The following is a 17353-nucleotide window of genomic DNA, read 5'->3' as shown; positions in this document are numbered from 1 at the left end:
TTCAACGGTTGATTTTAGTGGCCCACCCCAACTTTTTTTCCTGGCTCCGCCACTGCCCGAATTGAATATCAAATCCCTAAATGTCATCTAATGTTTTTTTTGTTCAAAATCAATCTTCAATTAAACACAACTTACTATAAAATTAAGTATATTGATTCTTTTTTACGAAATATTCCGATCATTTTAAAATTTACGTCAGTTTTTACATGCAAAGAAATGAAATGATCTTATTAAAAAGTAACTTTATAGTACTAAACTAATCTTATTAATTAGTTAGCTTCGTTGTTGTTAAGGGTTAAACATCGGATAAAATATGATTTGACAAAATGGTTTAAAACCCGTGGCAATCATAATTTGTTTTGTAATGTTAAGTTAGTATCAATCCAAATTATAATATTCAAAATATGTCTTCCATTAGTCTGTTTGATCCATGAAATTATTGACAAACGAAACACTTGATATTTGTGTGATTTCGATATCAGAGACCAGAATGAATATCATTTTACTCAAATAAAAACTATGCTTAAGGATATTGAGGCAGAAAAGTTTTACAAAGTAACAAGAGGGTGATGCATGCCATTTATCTCAAGCGACTGAATTTATAGAAACAAGTAGGTAGACTCGGTTACATAAACAAGAAAAGCCATCAATAAAAGTAAATTCCTTAGAATGACACATCTAAAAGGGTTCTCAAATTTAAGAATCAAATTGAAATTTTAGCAATGTAGCAACAATAGACTGATTCTGAAGTATTACTGAGGATTTGGGGGACGGCTATTGGCAGCAGAGACTCTGGAACCCCACTCAAGCAACTCTTTGCTTGTGTCATCCTTGTGAACAATCACTTCAATGAAACATAAGCTATCTTTCTCTGGTCCTGTTGCTGTTGCAATTGCTTCAACTAGTTCCTCTTCACAGAATACCTGAAAAATAAAGCATGCATGAATAAGAAGATCAGCACTTATCCATGTGATCGAAGAAATTGGAGTAGTATACATTACACTGTCAAGAGACTCACCTTGGTAGTCCAACATTTTCCTTCACCGTTGTGAATTGCATCGACCAATCCGGTGTAATTCCAGTTCTTGATAACATTGTATGGTCCATCATGAATTTCAACCTCAATGGTGTATCCGCCATTATTTATCAGGAAGATGATGGTTTTCTGACCACATCGCAGCATTGTTGATACATCTTGAGCAGTTACCTGCAAAACATTTTAGTTAAGAGACCATGTTCAAGAATAAATTACATGTGTGAACGAAATCATGCTTTAAGTAGTTATGCAAGACAAACCTGAAAACTTCCATCACCAATGCAAGCAATTATTCGCTTTTCGGGGACAGCTTGTGCATAGCCAAGAGTTGCACCAACAGACCATCCAATTGAGCCATATTGCATTTGAAACTCATACCTATCAACAAGATTTTATCAGCATATAAAAAAAATGAGGAATAATTGGAAAATACAACGAATCAGATTCTCGTAGCGCTTACCCACATCCCTCAGGCAATTTCAACTTTTGGCAGTTAAACCATGAGTCCCCCGTCTCAGCAATCACAACCGTTTCACTAGACAACATTTGTTGTATATGTTGGAACATAACATTAACTCTCAATGGTTCTTTTGGCTCAGACTTCAAAGGTTTCCCATTTGGAACAAATATCCTATGGTAATTTTCATATGCAACATTGTTGTGTTTGAGACGCTTAGCAAGTGCCTTAAGGAAATCATTCATCAACACACATCCAAATGCAGGTCCATTAGGAATCACAACCCGATCGGGCTCAACAATAATCGCTTTCTCTTTCTTGAGAAGAAGTGAATACCCAACAGAACTGTAGTCGTTAAAAATGGGGCCGGCAAACAAGTATGCATCAGCAGATTCCACAATCTCGGCACAGAATGCAGTACTCACAGCACCCCAATAAGTTCCAATGAAATGGGGATGATGCTCCGGAACCATCCCTTTAGCTGATGGCATCACAGCAAGTGCGTAACCACTCGCATCTGCCAGTTCGACAAAGGCATCAGATGCTTTTGCCACCCTCAGTTTAGGACCACCTACTAGTACAGGTTTCACTGCTTTGTTAAGAAACTCTGCTGCTGCCTCAACTGCTGCTTCCAACCCCATCTGGTTAGTCAATCTACAAAATAGTTAACCAATTAAGTGAATGTTTAGGTCAATGTTTACCAAACATGCACATTTATAATAATGAGTTTGGCGAAATAACTATGACACCATGATTCTTTTAAAACTCCTTAGTGTAGCTTTTGATAAAATCACTACGGCTCCCTGTGATTATGCGAAACTCACCGTCAAATTTGGTGTAAACTTTTCAACCTAACACGAAAAGTCAGTTACTTTGTATGATTTCTATGTGAAACCAAATACACACAAGTTGTTGAAAAAATTGTTAAAAAAGATCAAAGAGAGAAAGACTTACTTGGGAGCGCGTGAAAATGGGACAGGTTCACGACTAAAAGTGGGGTGAGGAATTGAGGGCAAGTTACAGCTAATGCTTATGTAAACAGGCTTGCTCAGTTTCAGTGAAGTTGAGATTGCTGTATCAATCAACTCATGAGCATCTTCCAAGTGATTCACCACAGCCTATTATCAAATCAACCACAATCAAAACAATCATCAGGACCCGTTTTTTACAAACAACTAACTAATCAACATCACAATACAACAAAACCAGTGTTAGTCGTGTAAGTTTTATTCAAATTCCGCTACACTATATCAATAACAATCGCCCCTATTTAACAACACTTTATACTAAATAGGGTATTGCAGAACAATAACGATTTGGTCAAATTCTACTTAGGACTATAGCGCCACTATAGACTAGTTGAAAATACGTAACAAATCAATCCAAAAACTAAACGGCCTTTCGGGGTGTTTGGAAGTTTTTGGTTTTAAAAGTTAAATTTGAAAACAAAACATGTTTTCACTAAAATCTCAAAACCACAAAATTAATCATATAACTTTCGTTTTTGTTTTAATGCTAACAAGTCACCGCAGGTGCTCGCTAAGTAACAACTACTTCGACCACCATTTTGACTATCACCAACCAACACCTATCATCACTTTGAACGCCACTCCGATCACTACCAACCATCACCAACCCCAACTCAAACCCTCTCCGATCACCACTCTATTCACATCTCCAATCTGGCCACCATTGACTACCATTATAACCACCGCTCTGACCACTGCCAGCCACCACCAACCACCGTTGGTCACCATTTCATCCACCTTTGACCACTACCGCTCTGACCAGCATTGCTGCGGAATTTGACAAAGTATTTCAAAACGATTGCAGAACTATTGTCAAATTCCACAGCTATAACGGCTTTTTAAAAATACTTTGTCATCAAACAAATCAAACCAGAATCTAAGATATTGTAAAAATTTGGTACCAACCTGAAAGCAAGTAACGGTTTGAAAACACTTCAACTCTTGGCTGAAATCGGATATTCCAATGGTATGATGAAGAATCCTGTTACTTCCATAATCATTGGAGTTAGGTCCACCAACAATACAAATAAGCGGCAAATTCTCACTATAAGCACCAGCTATAGCATTAAGAACACTAAGCCCACCAACAGTGAAAGTAACCACACAAGCTCCTACGCCACGCGACCGAGCATAACCATCTGCTGCGTAACCAGCATTGAGCTCGTTACAACAACCGATTACATTAAGTTTTGGTTCATCGATGAGGTGGTCGAGTAGCGTGAGGTTGAAGTCACCAGGAACGGAGAAAATATCGGTCACGCCAACTTGAACTAGCCTCCGTGCTAGGTGGCGGCCTAGTGTGGCATTGGCCGAGGAAATCACCGTCGGTGACGGCTGTATAGCTGTTGTACTGTGTGGTTTTGTGCATGAAATAACGTCGTTGGCCGTTGGCTTGGTTAAGTCTAAAGAGCCTAATAACATTGTGTCCATTTTGGTAATACTTTGGTTGTTAAGATCACAAGTTTGGTTTAAAAAAGAAAGAAAGAGAACAAATATGATGATTTTTATTATTGTTGAATGGTGTTTGAAGTTAGAAATGGGAAGATCCTTATATAATATATTCAAAGAGTGTTGAGAAAGTGATAGAGTGTGAATGTAGTTAAGAGTAAAACGTGGGAGGTGCATGGAAATAAAAAAATTAGCGCATGTATTATTGAGGAATATACTATATATTATTGTGATGGTGACAAAGCTTGAGACTAATAATTCATTTTTAGGGTTAATAGATCTTTACCTGTAATATAGGTCATTTTCGATTTTACATCCTGTAAAAAAAAAATTGATTTACACCCCTGTACAATTTTTTTGTTTTGATTTATCCCCTAATAGGCCAAACAAAAACGAAAATTTCTTGAATATTGTATCAAAATTCAAGAAATTAGTACATTTGGAATACCCATGTGTGACACACTGCCCATGTTTCTTTACTACATTTGGAATATTGTATCAAAATTAGTACAGATTTTGAGATTTTTTAGATTTATTATATCGAATTAAAAATTTGAATCGTCTAATCTTAATCGAATGGTATGAATGCGGTTGACTGCATGCACTTATGGGCTTGTGACTGCACTCAACACCAATCATATAAGTTTCACACTTCACTGATATGTGGCTAAAAATTCACATGCGTACAAAACATCACAGGAAAATCAATATTATTCGAGTGAATCACTGATATTTTTTATTATTCGAGTAATAAGAAAGATGTGTTGTGGGTGAAATGGGTACATTAAATGAAGGAATGTGCTTCACATAGATGTTCCTTCTCAAGCCTCATGGCTAATCAGGGAAATAATTGATGCAATAATAAAACTCAGTACCTTTGGAAGCCGTAATCTACTTCCACGAGCAAGCGTTTCCATCAAAAAAACGTGTAATGCTTTAAGAGATGAATTTGTAAAGGTTGATTGGAGGAAAAATAACTTGTAACAATCCAGCTCATCCTAAATGTTTGTTTGTTCCTTGGTTAGCATCGCATAATAGGTTGGCAACTTGTGATCAAGTTTGCATCCTTGGTAAAAAGGACAGTGAGACACATTCACATTTGTTCTTTGTGTGTGACCTTGTTGATGATGTTTGAAAAAGTGCAACATAGTGGTGGAATTCAAGTTTTAATTCTAATAATTGGCAAACAATTATTCAACATGTTCAAAGTCATTGGAACAGGAATAATAGCTGTCACCAAAGGTATAAAATGTTATTGAGCGTAATTAAGTAGTATTTGATTTGGAAGGAGAGAAAAAAGTTGAAGATTCTCCTCAAAAAAAAAAAAGTTGAAGATTTAAGAACATTTATCCGACAGAGCAACAAGTCCTTAGATAAACTACTGTCGATTGTCTACATTAGAGGATTGAGTTTCAAAAAATTATGCAGCCTAATGTTGAGTTTGTAAAAGTAATTTATGTTTTTAAAGAGTAATTTTTACACGCATAGTTTTTCAACTTAATGTTTTTTAATCAAACATAATTTATGTTTCTACTGAAAATCCAAAATAAAATATAAACAAAAATAGTAGTCGAATCGAAATCATTTTTATTTTAATCGACAGATAGATCCTAAAATTTATTGCTTGATACTTAGATGTGTTTAATTTATGGGAAATGCTTGATTTGTTTTGAGATTTCGAACTCAACTAGTAAAAGACCCGTGCATTCGCACGGGTCACGTAACATTGTGATAATTATATAAATAATAATTAGATTGTTAATATTGTATAATACTTATAGATATTAAAGGAAAATTAGGAGTATTGATGTAATGTTTCTATTAACTATTATTCTCTTATATATACAAAAAAATTGCTAAATAGTTGAGTCACACCAATTATGGATTTTATTTGCTTATGTATGCGAAAACAACTTTTCACGTAGATATATGAGAAAGTTGATATGATAAAATTTTAAAAACTCATGACTATTTTCAAAATCAAAATTAATGTATTGTTTCTATTAAATAAATTTTTTCTTTTGTATCCAAAAGACTCATCAATGTTTGCACCGCACCAGTTGCAAATTTTATTTACTTGTATCTGAATAGACAAATTTTTATATACATATATGAGAAAGTCGATATGATAAAATTTTAAAAAATCATGACTATTTTTAAAATCAAAATTAATATAGTGTTTCTATTAAACAACTTTTTATTTTAAATGCAAAACATTGGTCATTGTTTGCACCGCACTCATTGTAGATTTTATGTACTTATATATGAATAAACAAATTTTTATATACATATTTGAGAAAGTCGATAGGATAAAATTTTATGTACTTATATCAACATTAATGTAGTGTGTCTATTAAATAATTTTTTAATATTTAAACCGCACTTGTTGAGGATTTTATATGTTTATATATGCTAAGAAATTTTTTATGTACCAATATGTGAAAGTTGATATGATAATATTTTGAAAACTCAAAACTAATTTCAAAATATAACCATTAATGCAATGTTTCTATTAATTAAATTTTTATTTTATATGTAAAACACGGTTCAATGTTTGCAATGCTCATGTTGTAGATTTTATAACCATTAATGTAATGATTCTATCAGTTAAATTTTTATTTTATATGCAAAACATTGTTCAATGTTTGCACCAAATGTTTATAACTTATGATGAACATTACAACAATTTTTTATATATTTTTAATAGAAATGACCATGATCCGCAATTAATTTTTTAAAAAACAAATAAATTAGTCATAGTTATCCTTGAAAATTGGTTATAGTTGTGATGATCATTTTCTGTAATTAATTTTTATATATTGTTAGTAGATAATTTTTATAAAAAAAAATAAATTAGTTTTATAGTTATCCGGGGAAATTGATTACACTTGTTATGAACACTATCCGTTATTAAATTTTTAAAAAACAAATAAATTAAATTTTGCAATATGACCATTATGCACATAAAATTAAGGAGATCATGATTTTTAATAAGGACGATTTTGTAATTTTGTTGTACTTCGATTTTTATATATTGTTAGTAGATATATTGTTAGTAGATAACAACTATTAAATATTCTAATTATTATCTACTAACAACTATTAAATATATATCAAAAAAAAAAACAACTATTAAATATGTAATGTGCTACGCACATGCGATTTCGAATAGCCATTTTTTTAAACTTAATTGTGGCGATTTCAACGACAAATATTAATTATGTTATTTCATATTGAAAGGGTATTGAGTTCTATAAAAAACAATTGTGGATATTGATATGTTTTGCCATTTTGAGTTCGATGGCAACTATTAACTGTGTATGTTTTTTATTTTTAATTTTTAACTACTCTAATAATATAAATTAACTCAAATAAGTTAGTTAGCAAAAAATTAGTATAAATAAAAAAAGTAAAAAATTATAATTTCTGATGAATTTATTGTCTTTTTTTTACACTTTTAGCCAATATAGTAACTACATTGAGAACTTACGTGACTATGTGATTCAATGCCTTGCACGTTATAGATCAGTTGACTTCTTAAATTGCATTAAAAAACAACACGTGAAAATGCATCTACACAACTTATTAAAACAAAAGACATTATAAAAATACAGTATATGAAATTATGTGTAAAATATTAGATTTTGACAGTGGAAGTTGTTTCTTGCTCAAGCATAAGTAGAAAGTGAGGCAAAAGTTATCCAATTGAAAACACTAATGAAACTTTGATCCAATTCCTTGAAACGCAAAATTTCACTACAAAGTAACTCAAATTTGGTTCACTGCAATGACAGGAATCAGATTCAGATTATGAATCGTTTTGATGAGAAGCATCACGTACGTTGCTTGAAGAAAAGTGATTGGCTTGGTTTCCACGTCCAAAGATCAAGGAAGAGTATAAAAGAAACTATGTTTTGGACAATTTAAATAAAATTGTTCTCAATGTCTTGTATATTTTGGTTGTCACGTAGGTCGTAATAAAATGATCGTTCAAATAACATACATCATCAAGAAAAGCTAGAGAAGTCTAGAGAATAAACATAAAGATAGTTATTTATTTTATTTTAAATATAGTTTTTTTTTGGGAAAATAATAATCATCATCGAAAAAGGATATTACATAGCATACGGATTCACCCCCACCTAGTTGTTTATTACGAGCAACAGTTAGTTATAAACTCTATTCATGCAAACCGACATAAAAAAAAACACAGACATTAAAAGTTCACGAGAAACCAGCTGTGAAAATATGTGAGTTATTTAACTTCCTTCTAGTATGAACTATTAACGTGAGAATGATGGGAAAAAGAAGAGAGCGAAAAACGTGAGAATGATGAAAAAATTGATTTTGGACAAGTTTCTTTTATCTTTTTAAAATAAAAAAATACACTTGTAAATTTGTAATTAGTATATTATTGAAGATAAAGATAGTCATTCTCCTCAACAAAAAAATAAATAAAGATAGTCATTGAATTTCTTGTCACGTTAGTATTATTAGCTCTTTCACCCCCAACCATGACTTCAATTTTATGTCTTGTCTCCCAAGTTTCTCTCTCTTTCTTTAGCAAAGGTTCACAACCAATAGTATTTAGTACAATAGGTTAACATCACCACTGCGTGGATTAATATGCCACTTTCATCGAGCTAGTGACCAATCAAGGCAATTCAGCTACATTTGACTTTATTTAAAACCCACATGGCCACAGCCCATGTATAGAATTCTATCACAATCTATATAACTATCAAAATTAAAAAAAAACATACATAATTAGTGAGTTTGGTCTTCGAATGCATCTTTAGTTAGTTAATTTGGTCATCAAACCGTTTGGTTCATAAATTTTTTAACAAAATACGCACTGGAGGATGTTTTTGTAATTTTCATATATCTGGAGACTAAGTAACAGTGTCTCACAGACTAAATTAACTACAGTAGAAACTCTTTAATTTAATACTCGGTAAATTAATAAACTCTCTAAAATAATAAATTTGTCCGGTCCCGACTTGGGCCAATGTAAAAAATTGAAAAACTCGATAAAATAATAAGATAATAATTTTTCGGGAGATCCCTTTATAATTTTCGGTCCCAAGAAAATCATAAATTAATAATTCATAGAAACTTAGAAAAAATATATTAAGAATACATTGAACACATTTGTTCATCTTGTTTACATTTACTGTACTTCAAAAGTCATTATTGATTTCCAATGCATATGAACACCGTAGTTACTAACTTACGTTGAGTCCCAAGGTTCGCTGCAACGTAATTCTAAGAGGCATAGACTAATTTGTCTTTTTGTTTGGTATGTACAGTATAATTACTTAAAAACTCTTTAAATTAATAATTATTAATTTATCGATAAATTAATAACTCTCTAAATTAATAAATTTCTCCGGTCCTGACATTATTAATTTAGAGTTTTAACTGTATTTACTAAAATAAAAAACTATGCTCAAGAATCCTGAAGCAGCAAAGTATATTAGAAAATAAAAAGAGTGATGCATGCCATTTATCTCAAGTGACTGAATTTATACAAACAAGTACCGACTCAGTTTCATAAACAAGTAAGCCATCAATAAAAGTAAATTCCGGACAATGGCATATCTAAAAGGTTCTCAATTTTTAGAATCAAATGCCAACTCCAGCAATGTAACAACAATAGACCGACTCTGAAGTTTACTGAGGATTTGGGGGACGGCTATTGGCAGCAGAGACCCTGGAGCCCCACTCAAGCAACTCTTTGCTTGTGTCATCTTTGTGAACAATCACTTCAATGAAACATAAGCTATCTTTCTTTGGTCCTGTTGCTGTGGCAATTGCTTCAACTAACTCCTCCTCACAGAATACCTGAAAATGAAGCATGCATGAATCAGCACTTATATTCTTGTTATGGAAGAAATTTGAGGAGAATACATCACAATGTCAAGTGACTCACCTTGGTTGTCCAACATTTTCCTTCACCATTGTGAATTGCATCAATCAATCCAGTGTAATTCCAGTTCTTGATAACATTGTATGGTCCATCATGAATTTCAACCTCAATTGTGTATCCTCCGTTGTTTATCAGGAAGATGATGGTTTTCTGACCACACCTCAGCATTGTCGATACATCCTGTGCAGTTACCTGTAAAGCATTTAGGAGAAAGGTTAAACAAACAATGTTCAAGAAAAAATTACAAGTTGAATGAATTCATGCTTTAAGTAGTTATGCAAGACAAACCTGAAAGCTTCCATCACCAATGCAAGCAATCACTCGCTTCTCGGGGACAGCTTGTGCATAGCCAAGAGTTGCACCAACAGACCATCCAATTGAACCATATTGCATTTGAAACTCATACCTGCAAACAAGATTTTATCAGTACTATAAACAACATGAAATTCATTTTTTGAAAAATACAACAAATCACATTCTCTCAAGTCTCAACACTTACCCACATCCCTCAGGCAATTTCAATTTTTGACAGTTAAACCATGAGTCCCCTGTCTCAGCAATCACAGCTGTTTCACTCGACAACATCTGTTGTATATGTTGGAACATAACATTAACTCTCAAAGGTTCTTTTGGTGCAGACTTCAAAGGTTTTCCATCTGGGACAAATATCCTATGGTAATTTTCATAAGCAGCATTGTTGTGTTTGAGACGCTTCGAAAGTGCCTTTAGGAAATCCTTCATCAAAATGCATCCAAATGCAGGTCCATTAGCAACCACAACCCGATCGGGCTGCACAATGATTGCCTTCTCTTTCTTGAGAAGAAGTGAATACCCAACAGAGCTGTAGTCATTAAAAATGGGACCTGCGAACAAGTATGCATCAGCAGATTCTACAATCTCAGCACAGAATGCCGTACTCACAGCACCCCAATAGGTTCCAATGAAATGGGGATGGTGCTCAGGGACCATCCCTTTAGCTGATGGCATCACGGCAAGTGCGTAACCACTTGCATCAGCTAGTTCGACAAAGGCATCAGATGCTTTCGCCACCCTCAGTTTAGGACCACCTACTAGTACAGGTTTTACTGCTTTGTTAAGAAACTCTGCTGCTGCCTCAACTGCTGCTTCCAACCCCATGTGGTTACTCAATCTAAAAAACAAACAAAAATTAGATAAAGACTAATCATCAACATTTCCAATAATCGGTTCCTCTTCTTCACACATAAGTTAACAAGTGCATTTCTGGATTCCAGTAAGTTTGATAGAATCACATTGGGCCACCCCGATTTTAACAAAAACTAGCCTTTGAAGCTTCAACAATCTCACGGTGCCACCATGATTCCACCAAACTTGCAGTTAATTCTTTTTTTTTTATTAACTTGCAGTTAATTCAAACATGCACGTTTATTGAACATCGTATTTAAAGCAAGTTTGGAGTAAACTTTTTAATCTAACACAAAAGCCAGATTTTTTGTATGATTTGAACTGTAATATCAAAGACACGCTAATTACTGGAAAGTGGGATGAGGAAGAAATAGAGAAAGACTTACTTGGGAGCGAGTGAAAAAGGGACAGGATCACGACTGAAAGTGGGATGAGGAATACCAGGCAAGTTACAGCCAATACTTATATAAACAGGCTTGCTCTCTTTCAGTGCAGTTGAAATCGCAGTATCAATCAACTCATGAGCGTCTTCCAAGTTATTCACCACAGCCTATTATCAAATCAAACCACAATCAAAACAATCACCAAAACTTACTTTACAACAACTAAGTGCATGCATGTTTGGATCACTAGTAAGTTTAACAGGACCACAATGCGCCCACTTAAATTACCATGATTTTAGGACAATGTACACTTTAGAGCTTAAAAAAGTCACTTAAGTTCTTCAAACTCACCTCAATTCAAACATGTAATGTATGTTTGGATTCGCAGTTTGTTTGACGAAACCATAGTGCTTACCATGATTTTGCAAAATCACAGTGGCAAACTCACTTGTGATTTTGCAAAAGCCACTATAATTCTGACAAACCCTCTGTGATACCAAACAAAAGTCACTATGTATCTGACAAACTCGTTGTGAAACAATCATCAAACCCCATTTTACAACAGCCAAATGTATGCATGTTTGGACCACTAGTGAGTTTGACAGTGTACCAGCTAAAATTACTACAATTTTAGGAAAAGTACACTTTAGAGTTTATAATAATCACTTAATTTCAATCACTTAATTTCTTCAAACCCACTCCAATTCAAACATGTAGTGTATGTTTGGATTCGCAGTGAGTTTGACAAAATCATGGTGCTCACTCGCCATGATTTTGCAAAAGCAAAAAACAACAAAGTATATAGCTTTTACCAAATCACAGCGGCAAAGTCACTATGATTTGTGATTCTACAAAAAGTCATTGTGATTCTGACAAACTCACTCTGAATCTAACAAACTCAGAGTGATTTTACAAAAGCTACCGTGATTCTGACAAACTCACTGTTACGTACACAATACACACTAACTGACCAACTTCACAAACACAATAAACACAACAATACAAAATCACCATCAAACAAATCAACCCAAAAACCAAAAAATGACAAATTTAGCAACCAACGAACCTGAAAACAAGTAACAGTCTGAAAACACCTCAACTCTTGACTAAAATCAGGAACACCAATAGTATGATGAAGAATCCTACTAGTCCCATAATCATTAGAATTGGGTCCACCAACAACACAAATAAGCGGCAAATTCTCACTATAAGCACCAGCAATAGCATTAAGAACACTCAACCCCCCAACAGTGAACGTAACAACACAAGCACCGACACCACGTGACCGAGCATAACCGTCAGCCGCATAACCAGCATTCAGCTCGTTACAACAACCGATGAGGTTCAGCTCCGGTTCATTGACGAGATGGTCGAGGAGGGTGAGGTTGAAGTCGCCGGGAACGGAGAAGACGTCGGTGACGCCGACTTGGACTAATCGGCGTGCGAGATGGCGGCCGAGTGTAGCGTCGCAGGAGGCGATCGCGGTGGCTGGTTGGATCGGAGAGGTGCTGTTTTGTTTTGTGCATGAAACGACGTCGTTGTTTGGTGCTTTTGTTATATCTAAAGATCCTAACATTGTGGACATTTTGTTGTGTAATGAAATGAATTTTTTGAAGTATAGTTTTGATGGATATTTAAAGTATGGTTTTGTGATGATGTGTTGATGAAAAGTTTAGTTTGTGGTTTAACGTGGAAATGGGAAGAGACTAAGAGGGGTTATTATATACTAAAGAGCAGTGATAGGTATACCACCATAGGTGGCATACACCTTCTACCACTCTTATGTGGCAATGTCATTAATAATTAAAAAACAGTTAAATTACATGTCACACAAAAAAATTAAAAATGACAAAAAAATCAATTTTAACCGTACCTCTCCCAAATTTCCAATTCATTCACCCACTGCTCTCTCTCTCTCTCTCACCCTTGTTCCATTTTCTTCATTCCTCTTCATTCGCCACACCCTCGCCGTCGACGGCGCCGTTCCCATCGCCGCCGTTTGCCGTCACAATTTTTATTCATCTACTTTCTCTCCATCTCTGGTGTCCTTTGTTGAACCACCCTTTTCACTCACTCGCCCCTAATAATCCGTCGTGTGTTCATCTCCGTTGTCAAAGATCTCTTTCCCGAATATCTCTTTCTGGCTGTTCCTTTTTCAACTCAGGTATTTTCTTTCATATTCCTCTTGGTTGATTTTGTTGTTACATTTTGTGATTTCTATTAGGTCTTCATTTTTTGGGTGATCTTTGTTCCTCATATCAATCTAATTTGAATTAGATTTAAGCATTTTTGTGAATATTGTAAACCTCAATTTACTCCATCCATAACAGTAATATCTAATTAAGGTTTTTTTTGTTTATAGAAATATAAATGCAATTTATCTTAGATTCTGGAAGATCTTAAGTTAATTGAGTGATAAAGTTTGTTTGACAGAAGTTTGGGATAGTCTCTTGTAAACTCATAGTTTTCACAATGACTTTTTTTTTTTTGAAAGAATAGTTTTCATAATGTCTTTGTTAGATTCAATTTAACTTGTTGATTATGATGTTTATTGTTCTAACAAAGGTCTGTTTTAATTTGTTGCTAGCCTAAGAATGTTTGAAACTGTTTGGGAGAGATTATTGATACAACCTATAACATGTACATAAGATATGTTATTAGCTTATTTCAATAAGCCCTCCAAGGTAGCTTATGAAAACAACTTATAACTTAAATAAAAATAGTTTTGACTAAATTTTATCTTTTGTTATATAAATAGTTTATAGTTAAAGTTTATAGAGGTATCATAGTGTGAGAATTAGATTGATTCTGATTATGTCTAGTTTATAAATGGATAGAAATATACATAACGAAAAAAAATTATGTAAGTACCATGTGACAGTTAGTAATAGATTCCGAATTTAGTAATATTGATCTTTGTTAGAGCTAAGCTAAGCTAACATAATTATGTGGTTTTGATACTAATCGAGTCTATAATTCTATGCCAAAATATTTTGATATGTAGTTAGTCTTCAATGTTGTCCAGTGGTTCTATATATTCGCCTAATCCTATGTACCTTTAAACTTTTTTACAAGGTTTATAATCCTCAAGGTTTGCACGCCTAAAGACGGACAATATCAAAATTCTGGAATGGTCACGCATCTGAAAGATTATGGTCATATGGATAATCGATTTAGTTAACTGTAATTTTCCAACACAAAATAATACTTTAGGTCAATCGAATGGTGAAGCACACAAATTCAACACATTGAGGTTTGCCGGACCATTAATGACATATTTTAATTTAGATTTGATTAAAGTTTTTGAGTCATTTTTGTTTCACATCTTTCCACCATTGGGACTTTACATAGTAGGTGAAAAAGTGGACATCAAACAAGGTCCTGAATCTTTTACGAAACAAATGTTTGAAAGGGAAGTCTTTCCCACATATTTTCACTTGTATTAGTTTTTTTTCTGCGTAATAACGTAGATAGGGTTTCCTAACATTGTTATGTTATTGTTACTATTATTATTATGATTATTGAAATGCCCTTCAATGGTTATTATAATTAGAGATGTGTTAGACTGTTGGATGAGAAAATTAGCTTCTTGTGTGAAATGCATGTAGTGTATAATTGTTCCAGACTAAAGGTATTGATGTATAATAAATGGTTCATTTTCAGGTAAGATTGATGCATGTTTTTGAAACCAAATCATTGATGGAAATCAAGCTCAGATGAATCAACTCCAAACGACTTCGTTCAATTTTTTAATTTTAGTTTTATTATGTGATTTACTTATTCGACCATGTATATCACATGATTAACTTATTTAGTTTCAGTTTTATTGTGTCAAGTACTTATTCACCATGTAAATGATATGATTGTAATGTTCCACGAATTCATGTGTGTACTGTAAAATCACTTATAAATGTACAAAGAAGGAACAATGGAAATATCAATGTTATTTTGCATTGTAATTGTTTCCTTTGCCCCAATTCTATTTTCTCTGTACTCGTAGCTCGAATATGAGTAAATGGTTTAAACTCAGAAAATTGGTCGTTAGTGAGTTTGACAGCCTCACAACAGATAACTAATGCAATTAAAAGTCCAAAGCGATGAGGATTATCCCTATCGTGGCGTTGATGGTAAATGTGATCAATACAAGGTTAGTTAGTCTTCATTTTTCCACTGCTTGTAATATTTCTCACTCCAATAATTACTAATAATTTCCTCTGCTGTATTGTCTCACAGAAAAATGCTAGAGTTGTTTCAATTGATGACTGTGAACAGGTTCCTACCTATGATGAGTTGGCCTTGAAAAAGGCTGTAGCTAATCAGCCAATCAGTGTTGCAATTGAAGCTGGTGGTAGGGAATTCCAGTTATATGTATCCGTAAGTTTCTTATTCTAACTTACTCGATGCACCAGAGTAAAATAAAAGCTCCTAATCATGCAATACGAGTAGAAGGGAAAGAGTCGACACTAGTAATGCATACTAAAGCATAGAATTGTGCCTTATATTTAATCTAATCAGTACATATGTGAATTTGGCCTAATCTCTTTCAAATGTAAGTTAGATTGATATGTAATCATTTTGGCACATTCTTATTGGACTATGATTAACAACATAAGTATCTGGTAAGGGACACCTAAGAAGTTAGAAGTCAGAGGTTCGTGATTCAGCGTAACTACTAACTTATTATTGGACTATGATACTTGAATTATTATTGTTATTTCTGCTATTCACAAGAATTTACAAGGCCTTCTGAAAGTATTGCTAGACTCTCTTGTACGTATCTATGTGAATTGCTTTCTTTGTTTTCTGGCTTTAGGTATTATACTTATCACAACTTTTGCAGGGTATATTCACAGGAAAATGTGGGACAATATTAGACCATGGTGTTACCTCTGTTGGGTATGGAACAGAAAATGGAGTCGATTATTGGATGGTAAGGAATTCATGGGGTAAGAGCTGGGGAGAATCAGACTATATAAGAATGGAACGTAATCTAGCAACAAGCGTGGGAGGCATATGTGGAATTGCAATGCAGTCTTCCTATCCCATAAAGAAGGGCCAAAATCCCCCAAATCCTGGACCATCTCCTCCTTCACCTGTGAACCCACCAACCGTTTGTAGTAGATATCACAGTTGTGCTTCAAGCACTACTTGTTGTTGTGTACTTGGAATCGGAAATCTTCGCATGTATATATTTTGCCTAAAACAATATTATTTACTCATGGGAAAGATAACTAGCCAAATATATGGTATGTATGACCACATTTTTACACATGCGTGACCACTATTTTTTCATAAATTAGAACTTGTCCGTCCTTAGGCGTGATAAACTTGTCGATTGTAAAACAGGTTATTTATGGTTGAAAATGCTTTTAGTGCAATGATCAAATGAGATCATGCATTCGATTCGCCTAAAACGAAATTATTTACATTGGGAAAGATAACTAGCCAAATATATGGTCTGTATGACCACATTTTTACACATGCGTGACCACTATTTTTTCATAAATTAGAACTTGTCCGTCCTTAGGCGTGATAAACTTGTCGATTGTAAAACAGGTTATTTATGGTTGAAAATGCTTTTAGTGCAATGATCAAATGAGATCATGCATTCGATTCGCCTAAAACGAAATTATTTACATTGGGAAAGATAACTAGCCAAATATATGGTCTGTATGACCACATTTTTACACATGCGTGACCACTATTTTTTCATAAATTAGAACTTGTCCGTCCTTAGGCGTGATAAACTTGTCGATTGTAAAATAGGTTATTTATGGGTGAAAATGCTTTTAGTGCAATGATCAAATGAGATCATGCATTCGATTCGTCTAAAACGAAATTATTTACATCTGGGAAAGATAACTAGCCAAATATATGGTCTGTATGACTACATTTTTACACATGCGT

At 33.9% G+C, this 17353-nt stretch overlaps 3 protein-coding genes across 7 annotated transcripts; 1 reads left to right on the top strand and 2 right to left on the bottom strand.

Moving 5' to 3' along the window:
* Positions 1-546: 546 nt before the first annotated feature.
* On the bottom strand, positions 547-4042 carry LOC146908087 (pyruvate decarboxylase 2-like). The gene is made up of 6 exons (XM_085724361.1): positions 3428-4042; positions 2448-2611; positions 1497-2147; positions 1297-1414; positions 1019-1207; positions 547-923 (listed from the first exon to the last, which is right to left on the bottom strand). The coding sequence occupies exons 1-6, from the start codon at positions 3950-3952 to the stop codon at positions 753-755; spliced, it is 1818 nt and encodes a 605-aa protein (XP_085580487.1). The 5' UTR covers positions 3953-4042; the 3' UTR covers positions 547-752.
* Positions 4043-9446: 5404 nt separating this feature from the next.
* On the bottom strand, positions 9447-13137 carry LOC146908086 (pyruvate decarboxylase 2). The gene is made up of 6 exons (XM_085724362.1): positions 12513-13137; positions 11450-11613; positions 10399-11049; positions 10188-10305; positions 9903-10091; positions 9447-9814 (listed from the first exon to the last, which is right to left on the bottom strand). The coding sequence occupies exons 1-6, from the start codon at positions 13029-13031 to the stop codon at positions 9644-9646; spliced, it is 1812 nt and encodes a 603-aa protein (XP_085580488.1). The 5' UTR covers positions 13032-13137; the 3' UTR covers positions 9447-9643.
* Positions 13138-13171: 34 nt separating this feature from the next.
* Positions 13172-16865, top strand: LOC146908085 (cysteine proteinase mucunain-like). Of its 5 annotated transcripts, none has more exons than XM_085724366.1 (5): positions 13172-13610; positions 14522-14629; positions 15110-15593; positions 15680-15820; positions 16287-16865. In XM_085724366.1, exons 3-5 carry the CDS (start codon positions 15522-15524, stop codon positions 16722-16724), a joined length of 651 nt encoding a protein of 216 aa, XP_085580492.1. In that variant the 5' UTR covers positions 13172-13610; positions 14522-14629; positions 15110-15521; the 3' UTR covers positions 16725-16865. The 5 variants fall into 5 exon arrangements, with proteins under 5 accessions (XP_085580492.1, XP_085580489.1, XP_085580493.1 ...); XM_085724363.1 differs by having other exon boundaries at positions 14522-14699; XM_085724365.1 differs by lacking the exon at positions 13172-13610 and adding an exon at positions 13620-14130 and having other exon boundaries at positions 14522-14699.
* Positions 16866-17353: the final 488 nt, after the last annotated feature.

The sequence above is a fragment of the Medicago sativa genome, chromosome 7, assembly GCF_051527215.1.
Source record: "Medicago sativa cultivar Bolivia chromosome 7, Bolivia_mono, whole genome shotgun sequence".
Classification (NCBI taxonomy): Eukaryota; Viridiplantae; Streptophyta; class Magnoliopsida; order Fabales; family Fabaceae; genus Medicago; species Medicago sativa.
Note: the sequence above shows the minus strand (reverse complement) of the source record. Positions and strands in the feature narration are given on the sequence as shown.

What these genes read in the sequence shown, in the direction of transcription:
- LOC146908087 (XM_085724361.1), bottom strand. Translation starts at nt 3,952, where the DNA reads ATGGACACAATGTTATTAGGCTCTTTAGACTTAACCAAGCCAACGGCC. An exon ending in CCATTTTCACGCGCTCCCAA is followed by an intron (nt 2,148 to 2,447) that starts GTAAGTCTTTCT and finishes ACTATTTTGTAG; the next exon opens with ATTGACTAACCAGATGGGGT. An exon ending in TTGGTGATGGAAGTTTTCAG is followed by an intron (nt 1,208 to 1,296) that starts GTTTGTCTTGCA and finishes AATGTTTTGCAG; the next exon opens with GTAACTGCTCAAGATGTATC.
- LOC146908086 (XM_085724362.1), bottom strand. Translation starts at nt 13,031, where the DNA reads ATGTCCACAATGTTAGGATCTTTAGATATAACAAAAGCACCAAACAAC. An exon ending in AGACTGTTACTTGTTTTCAG is followed by an intron (nt 11,614 to 12,512) that starts GTTCGTTGGTTG and finishes ATTTGATAATAG; the next exon opens with GCTGTGGTGAATAACTTGGA. An exon ending in TTGGTGATGGAAGCTTTCAG is followed by an intron (nt 10,092 to 10,187) that starts GTTTGTCTTGCA and finishes AATGCTTTACAG; the next exon opens with GTAACTGCACAGGATGTATC.
- LOC146908085 (XM_085724367.1), top strand. Translation starts at nt 15,522, where the DNA reads ATGCAATTAAAAGTCCAAAGCGATGAGGATTATCCCTATCGTGGCGTT. An exon ending in GTAAATGTGATCAATACAAG is followed by an intron (nt 15,594 to 15,679) that starts GTTAGTTAGTCT and finishes ATTGTCTCACAG; the next exon opens with AAAAATGCTAGAGTTGTTTC. An exon ending in AATTCCAGTTATATGTATCC is followed by an intron (nt 15,821 to 16,286) that starts GTAAGTTTCTTA and finishes CAACTTTTGCAG; the next exon opens with GGTATATTCACAGGAAAATG.